The sequence below is a fragment of the Mesocricetus auratus genome, unplaced genomic scaffold, assembly GCF_017639785.1.
Source record: "Mesocricetus auratus isolate SY011 unplaced genomic scaffold, BCM_Maur_2.0 Super-Scaffold_100015, whole genome shotgun sequence".
In the NCBI taxonomy this organism is placed as follows: Eukaryota; Metazoa; Chordata; class Mammalia; order Rodentia; family Cricetidae; genus Mesocricetus; species Mesocricetus auratus.
In genome coordinates, this window is record NW_024429198.1 from 51,753,728 (window position 1) to 51,780,512 (window position 26,785).

The 26,785-nt window shown below is 44.3% G+C and overlaps 1 protein-coding gene and 1 long non-coding RNA gene across 3 annotated transcripts in view; one reads left to right on the plus strand and one right to left on the minus strand.

The window, feature by feature from the left end:
• The window catches only part of LOC110343419, a 141,352-nt gene extending 139,017 nt beyond the window's left edge, over positions 1-2,335 (plus strand). For both annotated transcript variants that reach the window (XR_005881704.1, XR_002385687.2), the window contains exons 3-4: positions 338-422; positions 1,690-2,335. This is a non-coding gene — a long non-coding RNA (uncharacterized LOC110343419). The remainder of the gene's footprint in view (positions 1-337; positions 423-1,689) is intronic.
• Klhl14 (kelch like family member 14) overlaps positions 1-24,047 on the minus strand; it is a 112,666-nt gene extending 88,619 nt beyond the window's left edge. The window contains 2 exon segments of the mRNA XM_013122976.3: positions 23,012-23,769; positions 23,771-24,047. Coding sequence (XP_012978430.1) covers positions 23,012-23,769; positions 23,771-23,965 — 953 coding nt within the window. The 5' untranslated portion in view covers positions 23,966-24,047.
• Positions 24,048-26,785: the final 2,738 nt, after the last annotated feature.

Sequence of the window (26,785 nt, forward strand, 5' to 3'; positions counted from 1 at the left end):
TTTTAAAATTGCGTGCGTGTGTGTGTGTGTGTGTGTGTGTGTGTGTGTGTGTGTGTGTGTGTGTGTGACATAGCATGTGTCTGAAGCTTAGAGGGCAGTCTGTGCATCAGTATGGATGCCAGGATTATCAACAATGCCGCTGTGCCGGGGTTTTCATGGGTGTTTAGGATTAGAACACAAATCCTCACTTGAACTAAGGGTGCCTTACCCACCAGGTGTTGTCCCAACCTCAATCCTCTTCAAAACAATCACAGATGATTTTATCACCTGCCATCTATGAGGTGAATATTTTCCTTTGGATTATGATATCTATGTTTTCTCTTTTCCTATTCTATAGGCAAATGCCTTCCTTGAAATCCATTTTAGATGCAAGAGACTTTGTGAGTCAAGATGTGAAGAAACAAAAAACCAGACGTGAAAAGGTAACTTCAAATGGAAATCACTTAGCCTGTAGGGGAAACAGGCAGAGGAAGACCCTGAGTCCTTGCACAGGGGGAGACTTCAAAAGTCAGCTAACTTTCAAGAAACATAATGCTGGGATGGGACTCAGCACTCCCCAAAGAGGAGCTGCTAGCCTTTCCTTAAAAATTTCCAGAGAAGTTAACTCCCCTGAGAATTGGTTCCAGGTGATTCGCTGTTGTATTTAGGTTTCTTTATCATAGCTGTTCTTGGTAATTACACAGCAGCTTTCATGGGAAGAGCCTTTAAATAGAGCTGATAATGTCTCTCTAAGGTAGGTAAACACAGTGTCATTATCCCCATTTAACAGACCAAAGAATAGAGTAAGGGGTGTGAGCACCTTTTCTAGTATCTCTGGGTGGTTTGATTTTCTCCATCTCACTCTGCCTTGTCCCCAGGGCTTTCTCCCAATTCTCTCCTGTGACTCTGAGGTGACTGTGGTGTCTTAGCCTCTCACCCACTCTGCTTTAGAGTCACCCTTTCCTGTCACCCTGAGTTAGGCTGTACCGTGCCTGGAGAAGCATCAGTCCTGTGCATGATCTAGACTTCTTAGGATGTAAGGATGTGTGAGAGCTGGTTGATCCCAACATCACGTCAATGCAGGCTGAGAAAATGGCCAGTTACATTCAAAAGCAAAAGAATGCAGTACACAGAAGGCGTTCAATAAATGGCTTTTTGTTGTTGTTTTTCGAGACAGGGTTTCTCTGTGGCTTTGGAGCCTGTCCTGGAATTAGCTCTGTAGACCAGGCTGGTCTCGAACTCACAGAGATCCGTTTGCCTCTGCCTCCCAAGTGCTGGGATTAAAGGCTTGCGCCACCACTGCCCCGTAGTGTTCAATAAATGAAGCACACAGAATGTGTTCAATAAGTGCTGTTGTGCGGATGAAGCTACACTGTGATAGATACAAAAATGAATGGGGCAAACAGAAGTCCCTTGTGCTGTTTAAGTCAGAAACACATGAGATTATGTCTTTGGCTTTTCACCTGGTTAGTATCAAGTGCGTAGAAAGCAAGGGAGGGGCCAACAGGCAAATGACAAAAGGGACATCAGGGTGATTTGTAGAAGAAGGAACAGTTTGTGTGTGAAATGCCCTTCAAAGGCCTTTGCTAGGAGTTGTTGGGACGTCTTGGCATCTTCAAGAGGTGGGGCCTACCAGGAGGTTTTAGGTCATTGTAGGTAGATGTGTCCTGATCGGGAACATAAGGCACTGGTTTCTTCTTGTTTCATTAGGCAAGCCGTTGCTTTGGACATGTGTTCCTGGTTACGATGGATGGGCAGCTCCCAGCAGAAAACAACAAGCCTATGGATGGCTGAAGCCTACTGGAACCTCCAATAAAGCCTTTCTTGCTTTTAAGTTGACCATCTCAGCAGCAAACTAACAGTCACATTTCCTGATTCCTGAGTCCACCCCAGTACCCTTCTTATGAACCGCTCTAAACTGTTCCTAACTTTATTCCTACTACAGAAGGAGAAAAAAAGGCCGTTTTTTGTCATGGCCACTCTTTGCTGGGTTTTGTTTGTTGAGCATTTGCCCTTCTCCCCAATGTTCTTTTGTGTTTAGGTGAGATTTTGTTGGTGGTAGTTATGTTTTTTAACATTCAAAATATAGCTCAGGCTAGCTTCACACTCATTATTTAGACATGAATAGCTTTGACTCCCTGATCATCGTTCCTCTGGGTACTAGATGACAGGTGTGGGCCACTATCCCTATACTTTCTCTTGTTTACTTTGTCTCACAGAATGAGCACTACTGAAGACATTGCAAGACTGGGTGAACTTCAGTTATCGCTGTCATACGGGACACACATTTATATGCAGAATATTTATATTGTATATATGTAATACAGTATTTATTAAAAGTTGTTCATTTAAACAATACTTTAAAACAATCCTCCTAGCCTGCCATCATGTTTCCCGGTGCAGGTTAGAACTTTTAGAAATATCTAAGGGAGGGGCCTCTCATCCATACTATAATGATATAGGGTAGGACCCAAAGTCATTTTGACATTGTTGCTTTTCCTGGGTGATCTTGGTATGCAGTCAGTAATTAAGAAGCATTATTTTGAGCATTTGTGTTTATAAGATCATGGGCTTTGATGTCAAACAACATCAATACATAATGTTAAAAAGTTTCTCGGGGCTGGAGAGGTGGCTCAGAGGTTAAGAGCACTGGCTGTTCTTCCAGGGGTCCTGAGTTCAATTCCCGGCAACCACGTGGTGGCTCACAACCATCTACAATTCAGCCTGGTGCCCTCTTCTGGCATGTAGGTAGAACACTGTATATGTAATAAATAAATAAAATATTTAAAAAAAAAAGGTTTCTCACATACCGCCCAGAAGTATAGAAGCCAGAACGTTAAAACCTAGAACTCTGAGACCTGACTGATGTTCCCACTCTCCACTTCCAACAGGTACAATCATAAGAACACCACTAACTATCTTTACTTCCAACAGATATTATCACAAGAACACCACTATCTTTAGGGTTTTGTTGATTGTTTTTTGAGACAGGGTCTCATGTAGCCCAGGCTGGCCTCATAGTTCCTGTAGAGCTGAGGATGAATTTGACCTGATCCTCCTACCTCCACAACCCTACTGCTGGGATTATGGTTTGTACTATCCTGCCCGGTTTTATGCAGTACTGGTGATTGAGCCCAGTGCTGTGTGTCTGCAAGGGAAGCACTCTATTAACTGAGGCACAACGTCTGTTCTTGTTTTTTTGTTTGTTTTTGTTTTTGTTTTTTGAGATAGGGTCTCGCAATGATACTGCCTCAGCTGCCCTCCAAAAGCTGGGACTACAGTTGTGCCTGGTTTAGATCAGCCCCTCATTGGCTATAGCTTTGCATAGCTGACCATCCTCCTGTGTGCCTTGACTTCACTTGGGGCCCGCTTAGCTCACAGGCATTGTCCCCATTGTCCCTGACACACACTCACCTCAGAAGGACTGTGTCCTTCAACACACACATGGGGGTGTTTTGCCTCTGCCTTCCCCACTTCCTATTTGCACACCAAGTCCACACACTGGCTGATGACGGTGAAGGCCTTTGAGATGGGAAAGGCTTAAGGCCAGAGTCTGTGGATGTGCAGTCCCTGCCCCTGTCTTAAATCATAACCCTCAAGGTCAGGAAGCCTCCACCTGGACACAGCCTCACATCCCAGCAAACTTCCAGCAAACAGCTTTCACAAGAAAACCTTTATACCCTCCTCCCCATTTTCCCAGAAAAAATCCTTGTTTTATTTTTACATCTTATTAAATATTGATTGATTGAATTTTAAGTGTGTGTGTGTGTCTGTGTGTGTGTGTGTGTGTGTGTGTGTGTATGTGTGTGGGTGTGGGTGTACGTGCGCCGGCGCACACGTGCTCCTGACAGTGGAGACTGGAAGACAACCTTGGGTGTCACTCTGAGGACCACGGTTCACCGCCTGTTTCTCCTTGGCTTGAAGCCTCAGGGAGCTCCCTGTCTCTACCTCCTCAGTGCTGGGATTGCAAGCATGCCACCCAATAGAGCCTTCTTATGTGGGTGGGCTCTGGATCTGGGGATCAAGCTCAGGTCCACATGTTTGCCAGGCAAGCTTTTTCAGACTGAACCATCCTCTAGGCCCTTTGTGAACCCCAGCAGTTGGTCACCCCCTTTGCTCGGTTAACTAAATCTCCCTAATTCCAGTATCCCGTGCTTAGTCCAGAGTATCAACTGCAACAAAAATAACATTTCATTAATCCTTCCCACATCCCCGGGAGGAAGCTACATGGCAAGTATTAGCTCTCTGCCCAATCCTCCCATTTCCAAGGCAAGGTATCAATACTCACTGGCACACAACTTGCTACTAGCATTTCGATACCTATGCAAAAGAAGAAAGGTCTGCTTGTCTGAGTGAAGAGCTTACAGACAAAAGGAGGCGGACATGTCTCTCACCCTAGCAAGTCACTCCTAAGTAATGCCTGGATTTAAAACGCAGACAGTTCAGTGGTTAGACTCTGTGTCCTCCCAGTAAATGTTGCTACTGAGACTTCCCTTTTGCTCTCTCCCTCCCATCTGGCTGGCTTTCAAGAGAAACATGAGTGACTTTCTGGACCTGAAAAAAATGTGGTACCTCATGCACACAAAAAGGTGCAGAAAGACACAAGATCATGGACTAATAAGGAGAAGTCGAGTTCAGGACTGAGCATATCCCATTAATACAATGTCTCTGGGAGTCTGAGTCAAAGTCAAGGCTTTAACACAATGGTGGAATCTCACTGTGTGATCTGGAACCCAATATCCTCCATGACTCCAGAGAGACACTCCTCATGGGAGAACTCTGAAGCCTGGAGCCAGCCTCCTGCCAAAGCAGGCTCTTTCCAGTTGGAGAGTCACTGCTGGAGTGGCCACACAGGGAGATGCAAGAAAAGTTAGTAACTGGCTATGAAGACTCCAGGCTTCCCCTGGAACTCCCAGCAAGGCAGAGATGTCTGTTTACAAGAAAAGGAGTTGAGCTGATACTGTCTAAGGAGGCCCAGGGTGTGTTGCAGGGCGTTGAGGAGATGATCCTGTGAAACCATCCTAGGGTTAAAGTAAAGGAAGCTGATGTTCTTTTCTGAGGAAGATCTGTCACCAGGGAGTGAGCAGAGAGAGAGGGTGGGTGTGCTGCAGACACAATGAGGTGCAGCTTGTGGGATCCAGCTCAGGGACACCCTGCTGTTGTGAGTGAAATAGGAATCTCCTATCTTCCTCTTTTCCTTTCGGTCCCCATAGGGGGCCTGTTCTGTAGATTCTTTGATGTTTCACCAACCACAGAAGGGTGGTGGTGCCAAAGAGAACCCTAGCTGGAAGACTCTGATGCCTAGGAGACCTTCCCATGGGCCCCTCTGGAAGGACATCCACAAGGGCCTCTGAGTGCCTCTCAGTCCACTGTAATAACCTCTTCAGCCATCACACCTCTGCTGACAAAGTTTATTACATATCCTAAAACTGAATTGTGGACACTCTGCTGTGAGGCTTGAATTATTCCCCAAGTGCTTCAGGGCAGCAGGTACCCAAATTTCATCACGAGGCAGTAAATTCCCTAAGGACTAATAATTTCAACGTTTTTCCTAAGGCTTATTCCGCCTTTCTCATGTTAATAAGCCAGAAGTTTAAGATACAAATTCCATACAGGATTTTCCCACACTTCTTTCAATAAACTACTATTGTTGCTTTCTGTCTTCTACAGATAGATGGAAAACAGAAACAAATTATTTCAGCCCTGTGGTTTTTCAGTGTAATTTAGTCTACTGTTGGCAAAAATCTCCTGAGGTTTTTACTGAAGGTCCCCATTCTAGGTGGCAATCTGTTTAGACACTGGGGTGGGATTGGAGAAGATATATTTTATTATGGAAATTTTGAGGTTGATTTTTAAGAGGATGTCTGGTGTTTTCTGGGGTGGACGAAGGGGGCTTGCATTTTCCCCCATTTCTAGTGTTGCATTGTTGGAGGTGACAGGAGGCTTATGGGGACTGTTACTGAGCTGGGTTACTCTCCTGTTTTCTAATTCTGGGTCTTCGTTTTGGTGTCTGTGATGAATTGAATTGTGTCTCCTCCAAATTCAGACATCCAAATACTCAACCCAAATATGACTCACCCATCTGTCTTTAAAGAAGCATCTGGTTGAATGACTTCTGAAGGGAAAACCCTGATCTAAGAGAACTAGTTTTCCAATAAGAAAAAGGAGATGGGACTTCATAAACACAGAGGAAAGACCACATAAGGGATGGAGGAGACCTTCCAATTAGGGAGAGGCTCACCCCAAACTAGTCATTGTGGTACTTGGTTCTGAACATGCAGCTTCCGGTCGACCAGTCTGGGATGCTAAGTTATGACAGACTAAATGGGCTAATACAATGCTTTCTGGGAGAACTGCCCCATCCACACAAAGGGCTGGCAAGGAGTTCCTTCCGTGACTGAGTTCCATCCTCAGTTTTGGTAGCAGACATCTGAGAAGGGCACTCATGATGAAATATGTATGACTGCCTAGAGAAAAGTTCTTGATTTCACATATAATCACTCCTTCTTATGGCCCTGTGTCATGTCACCCGCACTGTGTAGGGAGCACCAAGAATGCAGAGGCATGGTCCTTATTACTTCTTTGGTGTACTGAAGCTGTACATGTGTGGTGAGTCTCCATGGCAATGTTGAGATGAAGGGGAGAGGAAATCTGGGGGAACAGATAAAGCTTCTATGGTAGAATTTCAGTACCTATAAAACTATACACAGGAATTTCTTTGAGCTTTCAGAAATTTTAAGTGATTCCTAAACTCTAACTGTGACTGAAATTTACTTTAAAAAATAATAAAATCAAAGCATTCTCTAGAAAAATTATTTCTAGAATATTCTTTCTAGGACACTATAGGTTTCTGGCCCTTGGACTATAGTTTGACTGCAAAATAAAAATTATTATTATTATCTCATACATTGCATCCTGACTGCAGTTTTCCCTCTCTCTACTCCTTCCAGTTCCTCTCCTCTTCCTCAGATCCATTCCTCCTCTGTTTCTCTTTAGAGAAGAGCAGGCCTCCTACGGATACCAACTGAACACAACATAACAAGTTACAGTAAGACTAGACACAAACCCTCATATCAAGCCTGGGCAAGGCAACCCAGTGGGAGGAAAAGGTTCCCAAGAGAAGGCGAAGAGTCAGAAACACCTTCACTCCCACTGTTAGGAATCTCACAAAAACACCAAGCTAACAACCATAACATATTTGCAGAGGACCTAGTACAGACTCATGCACTCTCTATAACTGCCACTTCAGTCTCTGTGAGCCCCTATGAGCAGGGCTCCTTTCTGCATAGGGGACTCTTCTTCCTAGAAATCCAGTATCATTAGTCTAGCTCCTACTCCCTCTGCTTGCCATTCCCTACATCTGGAGAAACCCCAATCCTGAATTTCTTGGAATGCATTAAAAGTGGCATTTAAATGTTTTAGTTTTGTAGCATTTGCTTTCTCTCTTCCTCTGTTTTCAATCTGAGAAGCCTTGTGTGTCGGTTAAGACTTTTAGAGATTCTAGGAGTTCTATCAGGAATTGGGCAACATCTACAACATGTGTCCAGGGTAGATGATGTTCTCTACAGGCTGAACAAAAAGCTAAGCCAACTCCTCAAATCAGTCACAAAGCCACAACAATAATAAAACCTGACTTATTTACAGGTTATTTCCTTCCTCAGCATATAGTAGGTAATACATTTAAAAAACTATGACATCACTTACTTTAATTAATGCTCTATTTCCTTGAATGTCCAGATAAAGAAATTCCTATTTAAATTGTAACCCTCCCAACATCCCAAATTCAGAAATATGAAAGTAGCTTGCAGTGCTTTTATTTTTTATTATTTTATCTATCTATCACCTATCAATCTATCTATCTACCCATCTGTTTATTTATTCATTTATTTTGAGGCAGGGTTTCATATAGCCCAGAATTGTCTTGAAAATTTTATTTTTGTAGGTGGCAGAGAATGACCTTGAACTTCTGATCTTCCTGCCTCCACTTCCCAAGTTCTGGGAGGACAAGTGTGTGGGACCACGCCTGGTTTATGTGGCTCTGGGGGCCAAACCCATGCATAGTGGGCAACTACTCTCCAAACTCTTCTGATGTAAGAGTGCATATTTTAACAGAAAGAAAAATTATTTGCTCATAATAATTCATCATCTGTCTAGAAATATTAGCATTAAACCTCCAAAATGCCTTGCTCCAATGTGTTCACAGACTCCCGCCACAGTGGCACAACAGGACCTCAGGTAGGAAGAGCAGTGAAAGTCATTTCTTTTAAAAATCTACAGATTCTTTTTGCCTGAGGAAATCTGCAGAGACTGTACCAAAGAGGAAGCTGTCAAGCTATGCTGATAGTGAATTTAGTTTTTCCAGCTCAGCGTCTGCCTTGGCGGACTGGATGATGGGGAAGCCCTCAGCAGTAGTGTCAGCCACCACTTCTAGTGCTTTGCTCTTCCCTGCTGGTATGCACAGGAATGCTTCTGTGTCTCCACTGAACTCAGAAAATCTGGGCTTAATTTTGTTTTCTTTTGGCATTGCTTCTTCTCAACCTGGAGTGATTCATATAAGTCTCAGTGGTCAAAGAACTGCACTTCATTTCTCTAGAATAATGATCATACAAATATTGTTGGAATGAATACTTGTGTGTCTTTAAGGGCATTTAAGTAAATGATTACTGTGATATCTATTTATTTATGTTTTAAATAATCTATTTTTCAATTAAATACTTTCTTGGCTAAGCCTAGACTAGCAACACTTGAGAAATACAATGGCTGAATCAACAAAGCCAAAGAGTCACACAAAGATGACAACAAACAATACCGGCATCAATTACGAACAATACCGACATCAATTGTGAACAATACCGGCATCAATTACGAACAATACCGACATCAATTACGAACAATACCGGCATCAATTACGAACAATACCGACATCAATTACGAACAATACCGGCATCAATTACGAACAATACCGACATCAATTACGAACAATACCGGCATCAATTACGAACAATACCGACATCAATTACAAACAATACCGACATCAATTGTGAACAATACCGGCATCAATTGTGAACAATACCGACATCAATTGTGAACAATACCGGCATCAATTACGAACAATACCGGCATCAATTACGAACAATACCGACATCAATTACGAACAATACCGACATCAATTACAAACAATACCGACATCAATTGTGAACAATACCGGCATCAATTGTGAACAATACCGACATCAATTACGAACAATACCGGCATCAATTACGAACAATACCGACATCAATTACGAACAATACCGACATCAATTATGAACAATACCGGCATCAATTACGAACAATACCGACATCAATTACGAACAATACCGACATCAATTACGAACAATACCGACATCAATTGTGAACAATACCGACATCAATTATGAACAATACCGACATCAATTACGAACAATACCGACATCAATTACGAACAATACCGACATCAATTACGAACAATACCGGCATCAATTACGAACAATACCGACATCAATTACGAACAATACCGGCATCAATTGTGAACAATACCGGCATCAATTACGAACAATACCGACATCAATTATGAACAATACCGGCATCAATTGTGAACAATACCGGCATCAATTACGAACAATACCGACATCAATTACGAACAATACCGGCATCAATTGTGAACAATACCGGCATCAATTACGAACAATACCGACATCAATTACGAACAATACCGACATCAATTGTGAACAATACCGACATCAATTACGAACAATACCGACATCAATTACGAACAATACCGACATCAATTATGAACAATACCGACATCAATTACGAACAATACCGACATCAATTACGAACAATACCGACATCAATTATGAACAATACCGACATCAATTACGAACAATACCGACATCAATTATGAACAATACCGACATCAATTATGAACAATACCGACATCAATTATGAACAATACCGACATCAATTATGAACAATACCGACATCAATTATGAACAATACCGACATCAATTGTGAACAATACCGACATCAATTACGAACAATACCGACATCAATTATGAACAATACCGACATCAATTATGAACAATTTTTTGTGGTCACATCGAACACCAATTATTTTTAGTAGTAGTCATCTGGGCCAAAGAGGAATACACAGGACAACTTCCACAATATTTCTACATGAGTTTTCTTTTCAACTTTTGTCAGAAACTGTCCCCAAATCCTGCAGAAAGCTCCCTTAGTTGTTACTCGGGAGCTGGAAGAAGCCTTCTTAAAAGACAAATAACACAGCAAAAAAAAAAATGACCAAAGGGTTTGGATAGACATTTCTCAAGAATAATATGTGAGCAATATGCAAATAAAAGGGAGTTTAGTATGTCAGCCAGTAAGGAAATACCAACCACCCACCATGAGTCAGCATTTTACACTCACTGGGGCATCCATAACAAAAGAAACAAGTGTGGCTGAGGTTGTGGAACCTCATACACTGCCTACCACATGCCAAATGGCCCTCCAAAGACTCAGCCTGGTTTAGGCCAGCTGAGTCGCTCTATGCCACAGCAGCAAATCTACACATGGCAGAATAAAAACATGGGTTTAGGACCTAGAGAGATGGTGCAGTGGTTAAGATCACTTGCTGTTCTTTCTGAGGACTCAGGCTCCTCCACACAGCAGCTCAAAGTCATCTATTAACTCCGTGTGCGCGGGACTCAGTGCCTCTTCTGACAGTCACAGCCTCCTACACGCCACGTGGTGCTCATGCATACACATAAAGTAAACCAACACTAGAAACAAAGCAAGCCAACAACATAGCTCTATCAAATGTGTAGACAGGTGCAGATAGCAGAAGGCAGAAACTGCCCAAGTAGCCATCAACAGTCCTAAAGGAAAACCTGGTATATTCATACAACAGATCACTGCTCAGCTATAAGTATGTTACTTTCTATGTAACAATGTATGTGTGCTATGCCACATTTTAAAAAGCCAATCAAAGAAGACTACTTATTTTTTGATTTTTCGTATGTGAAATGTCAGAACTGGCAAATCCATGGAAACAAAAGTTAGATTGGTGGTTACCCGCTCTAAGTATCACAGTCAGATTTTACAGATGATGGTCACACAGTATCTGAATGCTCATAGTACTGCGGGTGAGAGGAGACGTAGCGGTGAGGAATGAAGACGGACTGCAAACAGGTATGGGATTCTTTGAGAAGGAGTAAGAGAGAACAACTAAAATGTCCTGGAGTTATTTGTGGCGATGACTTCTAACACAATACACCCATTAAATGATATACTTCTGAATAGGCAGATTACACAGTAAGCTACAGCTTAATAAACCCGTTATGTATGAAGCTACCATGGTTCCTCCAGCTGTTCTGACTGCTGACATAGATCAAGAGGACAGAACTGACTGTGGGGTGAGTCGGGACACTGCTGGCAACTCAAAGGTGGATAAAATGAGCATAATGTAATGCTCCGCAGAGGCATCTTGCTGTCGGCATGGTGATGGGAGTGAGGCTATGGTACCTACACTAGACGGATTTTGTGTCCTACCTAAAAGTGAAAAGAAACACAAGTAAGGAAATAATATGCACATATGGAGCCACTTTCACAAGATCAAGCACACCGACTTCTTGCCAAGATGCCTACGTTGTGCATTCAGAGCCCAAACACTCAGAATCGAAACAAGGTGGCTAGTATTATGTGCTTTTTGTAGGTGGGGGATCTGAAAATAGGTTATGTAAATTACCCAAGGTAGAGAAAGCTTACTTGAGACTAAGGTGGGATTTGAACCCACACCTGTCTGACTTTTAGGTCTCACAGAGTATGCAACAAAACTGTTGAGGACATTTACATTATAAACTTGACCTTTCGTGTGTCTCCTGTGTCATCCCCGTTTCTCCCTTTTGTCATTTTGGAACGGATGCTTGAGAAAGCCTTAAAAGAGGGAGATTACAGAAATTGCCACTGACAGTGATGGTACAGTTGCTATAGTAACCAATCCACCAAATTGGTCTGTGTTACTAGGCACACACTTCTGCCTCTGCAATACTCTGGTGCTGACTAAGATGCTTCACGGCCCCAGAAAAGCCCTGTGAAAGCATAGGAAATAGAAGGAGCTGAGGGTCAACCGTGTGTGTGCAGCGTGAGTGTTCCTTCCAAAGTTTCCCCTCCAGACTCCCCTTGTTTTATCTATTCTCTTGCAGCTCTTTCCTTTTACACATTATGTTTGGGGTACTTGGTTTTAAAGGATGTTGAACATCAGGCCTAAACTACAGTCTGTTTCTTTGTTCTAAGCGGGATTTTACAAATAGGGCTATTTTCTTTCGGGCAACAAATTGACCCTCTCAACCCAATAATTCTCTGACTCCATTCCAGATTAAGAGTGGACCAGCATGTCATTTCCAAAACATAAACAAAGCAAGCATCCATTTGATTTTCTTAAAAATTCACAGAAGTTACTACGCAGAAACCAGAAGCCAACAAACAACACTAGTTGGGGGCCCAGGCAGACACATTCATACATCCACCCGTCCATATTTTTCTGCAACGTTTGTGTGTTTTCAAGGACTCCTTTTCGGAGACTGATGCTTTCTGTCTTCCTCCCCATCTCCGTTTCACTGGCCTTGCCTGTCTTCAGAGGCACCTGAAGGGGCATAAGGCAGGGAAGTGAAACCGACTGTAATTCTTCAGTTCACTTCGCTGCAGCCTCCAGTGAGCCAGGCTCCAGACGGTGGCCCAGCTGAGCTCTGAGAGGCTCACAGTCCTAGTACAGGTGCAATTTAGCAGCCCTGCTCACAGGCACCCGGAGGAGAGGAGCCAGGCATGAGGATGTGGGGGAGTCTGCAGCAGAAGTGTGGGAGACTAAAAGACAACTCTTTCCGATGAAACTGAAACTCTTCTCTTAGAAGGCTACTTCCTATTCCCCTCTGGTGGATCGAAGACAGTTCCTAAAGCCACCAGGGATTCTAATCCTCTCATCTGTCCTGGGTTTCACCCTTGGGTCTCTTCTACTTCCTTTTCCTGGTCTTAAAATCTCATGCCGTACATGAAATTACAAATATCTCCCAGAGTCGTCTAGATGGGCAATTGTGTATTCAGCAACAAAAAGGGTTCTTGTGGTTTTAAAAATTACGAGTACATTTTGAGTAGCAGTTTGTGTATACGTCTTATTTTCCTTCCTTCGTTTCTTTTTCTTTTTTCCCCCTTTTTCTTCTTTATCTGTTGCTGCTCTGTATTTTTATCAACCAGTTGCTCTAAACCAGAATGCTGGGAAATCAAACGACATTACAAGCCCATTTTACAGACGCAGAGCTCTGCTGAAGGAGAGCAAAGGCAGTCATCTAGCTCTATGAATTCAAAAGCCTCTGCGGCATTTGCATAGTTGTTTGCCTGTGTTCACAGTCCAACTAAAAAGCACACTGACTTTCCACTGTGCAGCGTGCCTCTGTGATGTGGCCTCTCCTACCCAGGGACTGCATCTTTGTCTGCAATGAGACAATCTCTTCTGCAGTCCCTAGACGCATGTATTCTTTCTTGGTGCCTGGAAGGTTCCCAATGCTTTCCTGCCTGCTGTACCCAGTTGCATACTCCCAGCTTCCCCATACCTGTTATGTTACCATGGATAGCTCCTCATTCAAGGCTCATCTTCAGCCTTCTCTCTAGAGAGGAAGTCTTTGGCCCTCTATTCCATGATGTCCTCATAAGAAGGTTGCTATGTGCTTATCTAGCAGCCGGCTGATTAACACTTGCGCCCCCTACCTCGCTCCCCAACACCTCTTTCTCTTTTTTTCCTTCTACTGTAAGCTACAAAAGTTGAGGACTGTGTCCATCTTGTCCATCTCTGTACCTTGGACCTCAGCATGAAGTTGGGCCCCTGCATGTGTCCACTGCAAATGTACAGATGCTCCGCAGCACACCTTTTTGTTACCGACAGGCTGCTGTACCTCACCCAAAATTCCCTTTGTGGGTAAGATCCACTCATGCATGTAGATTTAGAGAAACCACCCAAGGTAGTGAATGTCACCTTGCTTTTCAGCTCAAAGGATGCTGGGAATTGAGACAGTTTTGCATAAAATCCACTTATTTTTTCATCTTCCATATTTGACAAAGCTTCCTGCCACCTTTGATCCCTGACACTTCTAAAATGACTGCATTATGAAGCATAAGAATAGAGGTTAACTTTTTCAGACAGCTTATCTTAGTCACTTCATCTTTTAATGACATAACACTTAGTAGACAGCTAAAATTATTGAACTGAATCAAATCATAGAGGATAAGATAGCATGGTAGACTTTTCTTCGTAAACATCTTTTTTGTTGTTTTAAGGAATAACAGTTCTTTGCTTTGCAATGGATTCTGTTGATAACTTTAAGGTATGTAAGGTTGAGTGTGCGCAGACTCAAATGTTTCTTGAGTTGTATGTACTAACCTAATACCAAATCCTTGATCTCCAGAGTTTCCTTGCCCACCTTCCTGCATTATTGGTTCTCATTTCTTCCTTCTTTGCACAGTTTGTCCCTTAATGACTTCTCCAATTCCCTGTGTTTTGTTGTGTTTTCCTTGCTACCTTTTTTTAACCTTTTCCTGTGACTTCTCTCCATTTCCCCTCTCCTGTTAACTTTCTACCTATCTGCTTTCCTTCCAATACTGCAAACCATTTTAACCCATTTCCATTCACATTATTTACGAACAGATTAAAAACCTTCTGACAGTTACAGCAACCCCCCCCATATATTCTGTCTGTCATATATAGTAAAACTCACAGTTCTTCCTCCAACTCATTTTGTGTCAAAATACCACTGCTTTATCTTCCTTCCTTCCTTTCTTTCTTCTTTCCTTTCTTCCTTTTATCTATTTTTGGTTTTTTCCAGACAAGGTTTTTCTGTGTATCTTTGGAGCCTGTCCTGGAACTCACTCTGTAGACCAGGCTGGCCTTTAACTTACAGAGACCCACCTGTCTCTGCCTCACAAGTGCTGGGATTAAAGGCGTGTGCCACCAACACCCAGCTTTATTTTTCTTTTTTAAAAAAGAGATTAACAGGGGTGTCGGTGGCGCACGCCTTTAATCTCCCAGCACTCGGGAGGCAGAGGCAGGCAGATCTCTGTGAGTTTGAGACCAGCCTGGTCTACAAGAGCTAGTCCCAGGACAACGTCCAAAGCCACAGAGAAAGCCTGTCTTGAAAAACAAAAACAAAACCCAACAACGACAACAACAACAAAAAATCTGTGAGCTAAAAAGAGATTAACACTAGAAATTTAAGCATCATGAAATATCTTGGAAGTTAATGTAAAGGACATAGGAAAGGAATGTTTCTTGAAATTCTAGAATGATGGAAGACATAAACAGTTATGCCAAAGCAGTTAATACAATGATTTTTCTGAAGCAAAATATAAACAGAAATCATTTCCAAAGATGCTAATCTCGTTTTACATAATTAAACCATGCAGACGTTTTTATAGTTCTAGCTTGATGTACCTGTCGTATACATCTCCTTGAAATATCATAAATATCATTTACATGAATGGAATTCTGCCTGCTCCCCTCTGCAAACAAAGCTGACACCTAATGCTCTAGTTTGAAGCAGTCCTGAGAAAGTGATTTTTGGTTCAATCTTGAGCTATGTAATTTTGTTGTATTTTATTTCTTTCTGTTTGTTTTTTGAGACAGAACCCAGGGTTTCTCTGTGTAACTCTGGCTGTCCTGGAACTTGCTATGTAGACCTTGAACTCAAAGAGATCTGCCTGCATCTGCCTCCTAAGTGCTGGGATTAAAGAAATGTGCTACCACTGCCAGGGATTTGCTATATTTTCATTATTATTTTTCATACTTAGACTGAAAGTTCTCACATGTGTTTGAAATGCACTGGCTTATCTACTTTCTCATTCTAGAATCTCAGAACTAATAGTTAAAATGTGGTAGATTAGTAGGCTGGAATTCTAGTTTCTTAATGTATTTTCTTGCTTTTCCCTCAACTGGAAAGCTGCAAGGGTTAGAAGTTTGCAAGCTTCAGTCACTGTTGTGGCATGATGAAGTCAATGTGTAGAAGGTAGAGATTAGCATTTGATTTTAGCCATGTTGACAATACACATTCACAGTGACTGTTTATTCTCCCCATACTGAATATTCACAAATCAATACTGTTCAGATGATTGGTACATCATACTTCCATTTCCCAGTCTCTGAAAAGACTGAAAGGGTTCTTCATATATGACCAACAGAAGTACTATGTGAAGTTCCTAGTAGGTGTTCAATTAGTGGTAGTTACTATACTCAAAACAACGGGCGAGCTGGGGATGGAGTGGAGGAGGGATAGAGAGAGACAGAGAGAGGGAGGAAAGAAGGGAGTGTTCACCTTTCCAGGTTCTGGATCTCATATGCTTGAAAAAGATAAAAAACCTTATTCACTCATTTTTTTGGATTGCTCATACTATTGATATCTAGGATTGCTACTGGGTTCTTTTATTTTATTTTATTTTCCAGTTTAAATTTAGATAAGACACAAGGTTGCTTCACAAGTCAGTTCCAGGTCCCTCTCCCTTTCCCTCCCCTCCTCCCGTGCCCTACCCCCAACCCCCCCCCATTATCCCCTCATTCCCCCAGGGAGGGTGAGGCCCTCCATGGGGGTCTCCATAGTCTGTCATTTCATCCAGGGCGGGGCCTAGACCCTTCCCCAAGAGTTCAGGGTGAGAGTGCACCTCACATTGTTCTATGGGAGTCCAAAGTCCGTGTGTATACTTGGGATGGGTACTGATCTGCTGCCCAAGGCTCAATAGATTACCTAGGCCTCCTCACTGACACCCAGATTCAGGGGGTCTTGATCAGTCCCATGCTGGATTCCCAGGCTGATGCCTGGGATTCAAGAGTTAACCTTTGTCAGGTCAGCTGTTTCTGGGGGTTAAACCAGCCCAGACTTAATCCCTTTGATCATCAGTCCTCCCTCTCTGTTACTGGCTTTCTTGAGTTCAGCTCAGGACTTAACCAAGGGAGTCTGCCTCTTCTAACCTGGCATGATAGAATCAGTCATGAAATCTTTCTAAATGGAAGGCAGAGGACTAATGGGGAATCTTTCCATTAGAATAAGGTCATTTATTTGTTTGGTTTGCTTTGTTTTGTGTTGTTGAGACAGGTTATGGTCCTGGTCAGCCTGGTACTGTCTACTCTCTCAGACTGGCCTAGAATGTATTGCAATCCTCCTGCTTCAGCCTCCTGAATGTTAGGATCACAGGAGGGTGTCACTGTCTCTGCTAGTTTGTGTCTGTTTTGTTCACCGATACATCTGCAGTGCCCATAACAGAGGTTGACAAACCATGGTCTAATGAATGAAGCGAGCCTGCTTTCTAGTTGTTTGAAGCTCAAAAACTGAGAATAGTTTGCATGTCTTTAAGTACTTGAAAATAATGACATGAGAATTAATGGAAACTCTTTATCTACAAAGGCAGTTTTACTGCAGCATACCTGTGCTTAGCCACTGATCACTGTCTATGCCACCTTGTACTGTGAGAGTAGGATTATTGCAATGGAGGGCTTGTACCACACAGCCAAAAATGTATTCTTTTGCTTTTCATAGAAAAAGAGTTTCTGACAATAGGAACAATACTTCTCTTTGAGGTGTGTGTGTGTGTGTGTGTGTGTGTGTGTGTGTGTGTATACATCTGTGTGTTTTGTGCATGTGTACATATTTGAGTGTTTGTGCCCATATATGTACATGTGTGCATTGTGTACACATACATGTGCAGGCCAGGGGCCAGTGTCAGGTGTCTTCCGTAGTTGCTTTTTGTTAAAACAGCAACTCACCAATTCAGGTAGCCTGGCTGTGCAGCAAAAACAGCTTCTCTCTCTGTCTCTGTCTCTCTCTGTCTCTGTCTCTCTCTCTTTGTCTCTCTCTCTCTCTGTCTCTGTCTCTGTCTCTCTCTGTCTCTGTCTCTCTCTCTTTGTCTCTCTCTCTCTCCCTCTCTCTCTGTCTCTGTCTCTGTCTCTCTCTCTTTGTCTCTCTCTGTCTCTCTCTCTCTGTCTCTCTCTCTCTGTCTCTCTCTCTGACTTTCTGGGGTTAGGATTATGAACACTTACTGCCACATTCAGCTTTTATGTGGTTGCTGGTGATCAAACTTAGATACTTGAGTGTGTGCTGCAAGCCACCTCCCAGGTCCTTCCTAAGTATTTTTAAAGTCGGATGCATTGATGTTTGACCTTTCCAGAAATGAAAGCTTTCAGTCTAGATGTGAGCCCAAGGTCAGTCACAGAATAGCAGCCTGGGTTATAGTAAGAAGTGCACAGTATATGGAAGAAGACCTGACTCACTGCGCAAGGCTGGTCACCAGCCTTAACGTCTTTGGGCATCAGCGACTTCACCTATAAAATCAGGCTAATGATGAGAATATAAAAACTAATGTTTGTAAAGTGTTTAGAACAGCACACGGTATAAGTAGCTACAGGTATTTATTTGAGATGAGGTATTTCTGTGTAGCTCAAGTTGGCTGCTAACTCACCATCCTCCTGCCTCTGCCTCCTAAGTCTTTGTGATTATAGGCAGGATCCACCACACTTAAGCACGGCTACACAATTTTAACTGTCATTTTCTGTTAAGAAATTTCAGATACTTAATACATTAGCCAAGCAAATGAGTGAATCTCAGTATGCTTGTACATAGGAAGAAATCTAAGCATGAAATAAAATTTGAAAATGTCCGTTTTTGTCAGCAAGTCATCTATGTGTAGAAAACAGTTCAGTATGTACTCTAATTGGCTTTGGTTTGTAGGAGAGAACTGTTGGCCTCCCATACCTGTGATATAATTTTGTAATCAATGGCCCTGTTTCAGATAATAAACAAATTGTATTGTAAATGGTTGAGTAACTTCTGATATAAAATCTAACTACCTAACGACTTCTAATCTGGGGTATCAAATTGGCATAAAGGGAAACAATGATTTAGAGAATGCAGCTTTGTTGCTTTGCTGAGGCTGTCACTCCATTCTAGCTTAGGAAGAGAGCCAATAAAGCCACTGTCCTGCAGTCAGCTTGCAGGCCTCAAGGCCAGAAACTACACTTGTGAATTAGCAAATGCCACTGCTTTTCAGCATTGCAAGACATTTGGGGAATTAGATACTGAGGACTCTTAGTGTCTAAATATATTCTAACACTAACTAATGCATAATCTTTAGGTAGACTATGCTAAGTGGAAAGCAAAAGCCTCATTCAGTTGCTTTCTGTCTTTTATGTAGTATAATTGCTTGAAGATACACTTCAGTATAGGGCTTATATGGACAATGTATTAACTGCATCATTATTTCCATGAATGTTTAACACTCCAGGTGCTTTCTGTGTCGTGGCCATAGTAACTATATATGTGACCCACCTCCCTTCTTATTTCATAATCTTAGTTTGTTCCACTGTCAGTAAGCATAACACTTATTTAGCTTAGATTGTGGAAGCTGCAATGAAAATATAGACAAAAGTTAACTACTCCAGTCCGATCTGAGATCATTACTAAATTGTGCACTAAAATAAAAAAAATAAAAAGATAAAACCTTTTGGTTACTTAAGCTAATTTAGACTGATGCCTTCAGTATTGTAAGTGGACATGTCACTGAGTTTATTCTCCACCATACATCTTTAACTAGCTACTATTTCAGGCTAATTTCACCCCATGGAATGCTGGCACCTTAGAAGACTTCAGTAGTGACTTCCCCAGCAACTTTCCCAGAGCTTAATTCATACTTTTCTTCAAAGGAAGAGAGATATTCTCATCTCTAAAGAACCTGAAGAAAACAGCTAAGAAATCAGACTTCAACATGTTTAATGTGTATCCAAGTCCTGTCACCTTCAAAAATTAAAAGAAAAAACCCTGATAAAAATAAGAAAGATGTATATCTTGTGGCAAGGTTCGATATTTTGATATATGTATATAAGTACAAAGATTAAGTTAAGCTATATCTGGCTACCTCTCATTTTTTATGAGAAGGTTAAGGTCTCTAACCTAATAATGTATTATTATTGTCTGTACTCATTATGCCATGCAATAAACCACTAGGACTTGTTCCTCTTGTCTAAATTTCATATCCTTTGTCAAGTCTTGCCATTTTAAGTTACTAATTACTTAAAGATTGTAATGCAAGCTTCTTGTTTAATTTATTGAGCTAATGTTTACTTTACTAAAACAGAATATGAACCTGAGTTCAAATGACATACTCAGAAAAAATGAGTAACTAGAGAAAAAATATATAATTGATTCCATTTTGTCTATAAAGTCTTCCTTGGCTGCTTGTTTTTCCAGATAAAACAAATTCAGAATTACTTAGTCATCTTTAAAGTCATGTTTCATTTTATTATACTAAAATCTTTACTTTCTACAGACACAATATATATTTTAAACATGTGAATTCTTTCACCTACTCTATTTTCTGTATTTCATATTCATTATGATCAACTGGTCAATTTTAATTCCCCTTTTCTCTCTTTAAATTTGTAGCATGTTTTCATATTTGGCATAGAAATTACAGGCAGAGGAAAAGTAATAAATAGAAAGCTCTTACATTCAGTTGTCTTTAATAAAAGTGATGTGATCTCAAAAACAATACAGTGACATATCTAACCTCCTGCTGACCTCCGAGCAAAGCTGGGAAATAGTATTCTATCATACTGGCAGATGGCAGAGATCATTTAATACTAAAGGGTTTTAACATAAAACACTTTTGTCTACATTCAAGTTAAATTTTTTGATTCTGTGAATTAAAATTAGAATCATGTGATTGGTCCCTAAAATGGAAAATCCTACAGTTACTTATAATGGAATGGAGTTGAAATTATATTCCTGGGATTGCCAATAGGTTTGGTGAACTATTTTCTTTTCTATACCTTCTTCCTCTTTTAAGAGAAAATACAGTTTTTCCCCGGCTGCAGAAGTATCAGATTCCTGCAGCATCTGTGACACTTGTAAGCATTCAGTGGCCAGACACCACTACATAGCCTTCAAATGATGTGGCCCAGTGAAGCTGGGAAGTGTTGTTACGGAGACAGGCAGCTTGGTATCTCAGCCATCCACCAGGACAGAGCCAGCAGGCCCCAGCTGGTGTGCTGACTCCAGACTAAGGTGGGATTTTGACTAAGGTTTTGCATCTTGGAAGTGAACTCCCCTGACATTGAATCCTAGGACATAGTTACATATAACAGTATATTGAGCATGCCAGAAATTATTTACTAGTTCTAATGTACAAAGCTTATCTGCCAGAATAACTCTTTTGACAAGTTTAATCTTGAATTTATTATCCCCTTTGGGTTTTTGATTTACCCTAAATTATATATATATGCATATATGTATATATTATACATGATATATATTAATATAAAGGCAGTGTCAAGAGTTTAACTATATAGTCTGAATTCTTGACCATGTAGGATATGTGCCAAATGAATATAGTTATAGGTCATTCAGATATGAAAAAATCTAACACAGTGGACTGTTACTCACCAATACCCTTTGACATGGAAACATTTTCCCATCACAGTGAGCTTGCCATTTTGATCTTTAGACATAAGAAACATACCTAAGATAACACATTTCCTATTTTGTTACGACTTGGACTCATGTGCTCATTGTTGAATTACAAGGGGTTTGTATTGCTGCTTCTGGTATACACATCTTTTGATACCAAGATACACAGACTCATCTCTCACAGCTACTCAAAAAGTCAATCTACAGGATTTGTTACAAGTTCAGGATTTCTCCTTCCTCCAGTTGACCTTTACTTAACGGTAAATGTTATCTTCCTTTAAATTTCTGCTACCTTAAACTGGCAGAAACATCATGAAAAAAATCTGAACATCTACTCTCCTAAGGCTGCCTGGCATGCTCCCCATGCCCCAGACATCTGTCTACATGGGACTATGCCTTGGCAGATTTTCAAGTCACATTCTTTTGCCATGTACCACTTGGAGGTTTACTCTGGTCTCATTGGCCTGGCATCTGAAACCCAGATGCTTAATCATGGAAAGCAGGGGATACCGGGCCTCTTCTCCAAAACCAGAAAGGAGCCCATTGCCAGGGCTCATTTAGAAGGGTTTTAAATTGGAGTCAATCAAACATGATTGTCAGTTTCTGGAGTCTTTTCATCAGTGGTACTTTGCAAAAGCATCGGGTACTTTGGACCCGAAAGGCTGTTTGCATCATGAACAGACACTTTCTAAATGGCAACAGCAGATAACACCAACAGTTCCCTAACTTCCCTGTGACTCCTGCTAGGCACATAGACCAGTGCCTCTCAACACCCAACTGGCAAGTCTCTCTTCTTGGGTACAAGAGTTAGCAGGCAAGGTTCATCCCACCTCCCTGAAATGGTTAAGCTTTGCTCTCCTTTTTAAAAGTGGAAACGATGGGCTTGATGCAGGATAGAAAAGTTTGCTTGGTCACACACAGCATGCCACTAACAACAGAAATAGACAAAGCCTTTTGGGAGTTGCAGTCTACCAAGAGAGCAGACCTCACTCACGGAACAGAACCAAAACAAACAGTAAAAACTTGAGTGTATGACCGAAAGATTACCAAGTTCTCTTGCTGGCACTGTCTGGGAGTCCCTCCTGACCCAAAGCGGAAAAGAGAAAGGCTGTCACCACAGGCTCCCTCTCCTTGAACAAGCCCACCTTGAGGTGCAGAATGAGATCTGACTGACAGATGTGTCCAGAGATGCTCTCCTACACTGCCCAGGCCTTTGGGCCCCACCTACTTGCTCAGTTTCAGCCCTAGTCTGCAATCTTCAGTGTTTCCTGCCCTGAAGATTTGGGAACCTGGGCATTCAAGCGCTCAAGGATGCTGTCAGGCCAGGTCCCCTTGTCCCTTCTGACACTCTGAAATCAACTTTCCCTACACCAACTCAATTGTTTGAGATGGTTTTTCAGTGTGCAGGAGCCTCCCGCCCAGCCCACTCAGTTCTCCCCTCCTTCCTGCCCCCTCCCCTCCCTCCGGCCTCTCCAGCTCCCCTCCATCCATCCTACCCCCGCCTTCCTCTTTGTTGTCTCCTACCTGCTGGCCAGGCTCTGCCTGCAGTGCTGCCTGAAGGGCATCAGGTGGTAATTCATGGCGTCCAGCAGCAGCTTCTGGCAGACCGGGTCGGTGCGCATGAAATCCACGGACTGGACCCGCTCCACCAGCTCCGGGGCGGGGATGAGCGCGAAGCGGAGGCGCTTCATGAGGTCGGGCGCGTACTGCATGCGGGTCTCACGGTCGTGCTCCAGCCACAGCACGGACATCTGGAAAAGTGCCAGCTCCGACTCCACGGGGGGCGGCAGCGAGTCCAGCAGGGCGCGCATCTCCTCGAAGTTAAGCAGCAGCACATCCTCCACCAGGTACTTGTTGGCCAGCTTCTTGGTCTCCTCCAGGCCGTGCAGTGCGGCGATCTTGCACACCTGCTTGTAGTTCTGCACCGAGATCTGGTCGTTGAGGAACTGAACGCAGAGCTTGGTGACCTGAGGGATGTGCAGGATCTTGCTGACCGACAGCACCTCCTCCACGGTGTCCAGGGAGAGGGTCACGTTGGCTGTGTAGAGGTATTCGAGCACTAGGCGCAGCCCGATGGACGAGCAGCCCTGCAGCACTAGGTTGTTGATGGCTCGGGGACTGGTCAGCAGCTTGTCGTCGGGGGAGGAGGAAGGAGTCCCGGGCTCCTCCTGTGGTGGCTGCTGCTGCTGCTGTGCGGGCTGTTGCTGCGGCGGCTGCTGCTGCTGCTGGTCCTTGGGGGCCCCCAGGCCGTCCTGGCCGCCGACCCCTCCCCCGAGAGGGGGGGTGGCTGGAGAAGAGTGATCGGAAGTACTGAGAGCAGGAGGCCAGCACGGCCTTGTGGCAGTGGAACTGTTGGCCCTGGGCCGTCAGGGTCACGTCGCAAAATAGCTGCTTCCTCCACAGCAGGTTGAGGCCGTGCAGCAGGTTGTCACTGTGGCTGGGGTCGAAGGTGGAGGTCCTGTCCCCGGATCTGGACATGGCGAGCTGACTCCGCGCACCTGGCTTTAAACCCTCCTCCAACCTGGCAGACAGGGGTGGGGGATGGGAGGGGAGCAGGGTGGTACAGGGGGGGTGGGGTGTGGCCGGGGTGGGGAAGGGTGTGGAGGGGAGAGAGGAACAGCAGTCAAGGCCCCCCGCTTTGCTCCCTCTCTGTGCGCTCCGGACCTGACCCTAAGAGGAAGGTGTGGAGGCGCGGGATCCCGAGCGCCTCCTGAAGGGTCCTCGTCTGGGGTCGGGACGCCGGTTCTGCTCCCTGATACCTCTTACACACTTCGCCCCTCACTTTCCTAAAAGCACCCAGGCTCCTCTCCTGGCAGCGACAGCGGTGACAGCGGCGGCGGCAAAAGTGGAGGCTGAGGCCGTGACACCTCGTGGGCTCTTGTCCATGCCCGGCTGGATGAAGGGAAAAGCCGGGAGTGGGGAGTCAGGGGGTGCCCCGAGCTCAGAAGCGACCGACAGTGGCGGTTCCAGGTCAACTGGCGCTGGAAGCTTTGCTTTTCTTAGTTGGCCCAGTTTGGGGGTGGAGTGGGAAAAGGCGGGTAAGACAGGCGTGCGGGTGGGCGATTCTTAGCTCTCTAAAAGCTGGGGACCCCTTCGATTATCCGCGCTGCCCCGAAAAAGTCCTAGGCTCACAGTCTGAGGGAGGAGATAAAGCCCTTTCTTCTCCCGGGGAAGTGCAGCGGAGCGCGATGGGGACCCGCTCAGTGGACTCGGCAGAGGCGGGAGCTGTCCTTATCAATTCTAGCTCATTTCCCTCACCCCGGCCCTGCCTGCTTCCCCGCTTCGCAAACTGTTGGTTTCCCTCGTCGCCACCCCGTTTTGCTAATTTTCCAGAGACGCCTTTAAACCTGGCCAGGGACTCCTTCCACCCCAACCACCCACCCACACCTGACCCCAGTCTCCCTGCACCTTCGCTATTTCAGAGCACGGAAGTTCAGACATCTAGTTCCCCTTCCAGCGCGGGGCGGCACCGAAGATGACCCGGGGCAAGTTGGGGTGCCTGGCTGGATTTAGAGCAGGAGACTAGAGGCCAGGAGGGGTTGGTGTAGAACCATCTCCCTCTCGAGTACCGGGAGCAGCCGCTTTAACTGGAGGAACTATGAGAAGTTCAAGTTAGAAGGCAGGTGTTTGGGGGAGGGGTGATGGACGTGGAGTGGGGGTGGGGTGGGGGCGCGGTCCGGTGAGAGGGTCCCTGCTCCGCACCCAGAAGGATTTTGGGTAGGCACAGCATTCCCGAGACCCCCGGGGTTCAGCTCCAGAGGTCCCCCTCTCGGGCACCCCCACCCCCCCAGCCCTGGAAGTACTTCTGTAAAAAGTCTGAGCCGCCCGCTTCTAGGTGGTAAGAGGCCGGGGAGGGGGGAGGCCAGGTGAAATCCACACGCGGAGTCCTTAATCTGTAATTGCACCTTTCAGGGCCGAGCAGGAAGGGACCCTCTGCCCGCGTCCCACGGCGCGCCCGCCGGGACCGCCGCCGCCGCCGCCGCCGCCCGGCTCCGAGGGACCCGCCGGACCTGCCCCTTCCGCTGCGGCTCACTCTGCCTTGCCCGGCTCCGCTTCTGGATCGCCGGCTTCTCATTCCTGCCACACTGGGCTCCTCTCCACTCACTTTCCCATCCTGTTCCAGGTGGACCCCGACCTCCCTCCCTCGGCAACACCCCCTCCCCCAAAGCTCAAGCTTGCAGGGAAACATTTGAGTCCTCCCTGGAAGTGGCCCCGGTCCTACCTCTCTCTAGCTCTCCCCGCTTCGTTGTCTCGCCACCCCCCCCATCTTTTCCCAGCCTTTTCCCTTCTTGTTCTCCCCCTTTGCTCCCACCCCCGTCTGCTTATTTCTTGCAATGGGAGTTTTATTCTTTATAAGCGTTTGCCACAACCCCCCCTTAAGTCTCCCCCCACCCCACAACAACCCGAAAGACAAGGAAAATACAGGCAAGGTAGACCCAAGGCCAGAAACTTACCTGCTGTCAGCCAGCTGCAAAGTCAGGGCTCACTTAAGCTCCCCCCAAAATCAATTGTCCTTCCTTTTTAAAGGTTTGCTCTCTCCTTGGGAGGGGAACACACCTTCTGGCTCCCAACTCCAGGCAGTCACTCTGTACAATTTATTTTGTCGTACATCATTTGATCACCATGAATTAGCAACAGCAAGAAAATATAGGAGAGGGAGAAAAGAGAGAAAGAGAGAGGGAGAGAGAGAGGAGAGAGAGAGAGGGAGAGAGAGAGGGAGCAGAGCTTTCTGCAAGAGAAGAAGAAGAAAAAATGTACGTGTGACAAATTATGCTACCAAGAAACAACACATCATTATCCTTGGGCCTGGGGCTCAGTGAGTCGTAACGAGAGTAATAGGAAATCCACGGTTGGGGAGAGAAATGGTCGTGCTTGGCCAGTAGAGAGAGACCATACAGGGGGATGGATGCTGGAGAGACTCGCAAAATTATGGCTCAAGGCTATTGTAAAAATTGTCGAGCGTAAATGACTGCGATTTCAAACATCTTTGGAAGAAAGAAGGGGAAAAAGCGAGCCCCCCCCCTCCCTCCCTCTCCCTCTCTCTCCCTCTCTCTTCTCTTCTCTCTATAAAGAACCGTCAAGTTTTAGTGCGCATTGCTAATTAGTCAATTTCTCTCTGCCTTCACAGGCTGGCGACTTCGCTGCTGAGCTGAAACTGCTAATTTCTGTGACCAGCTTTTTTCTTAGCTGTGATCTGGATGAATGAGTAGCTGTCTCACAGAGATGACAAAAATAAACTCTAATCCCCCCCAAAATTTCCACTACATCTTTCTCATGCATAGATTTATGATCTTCAAG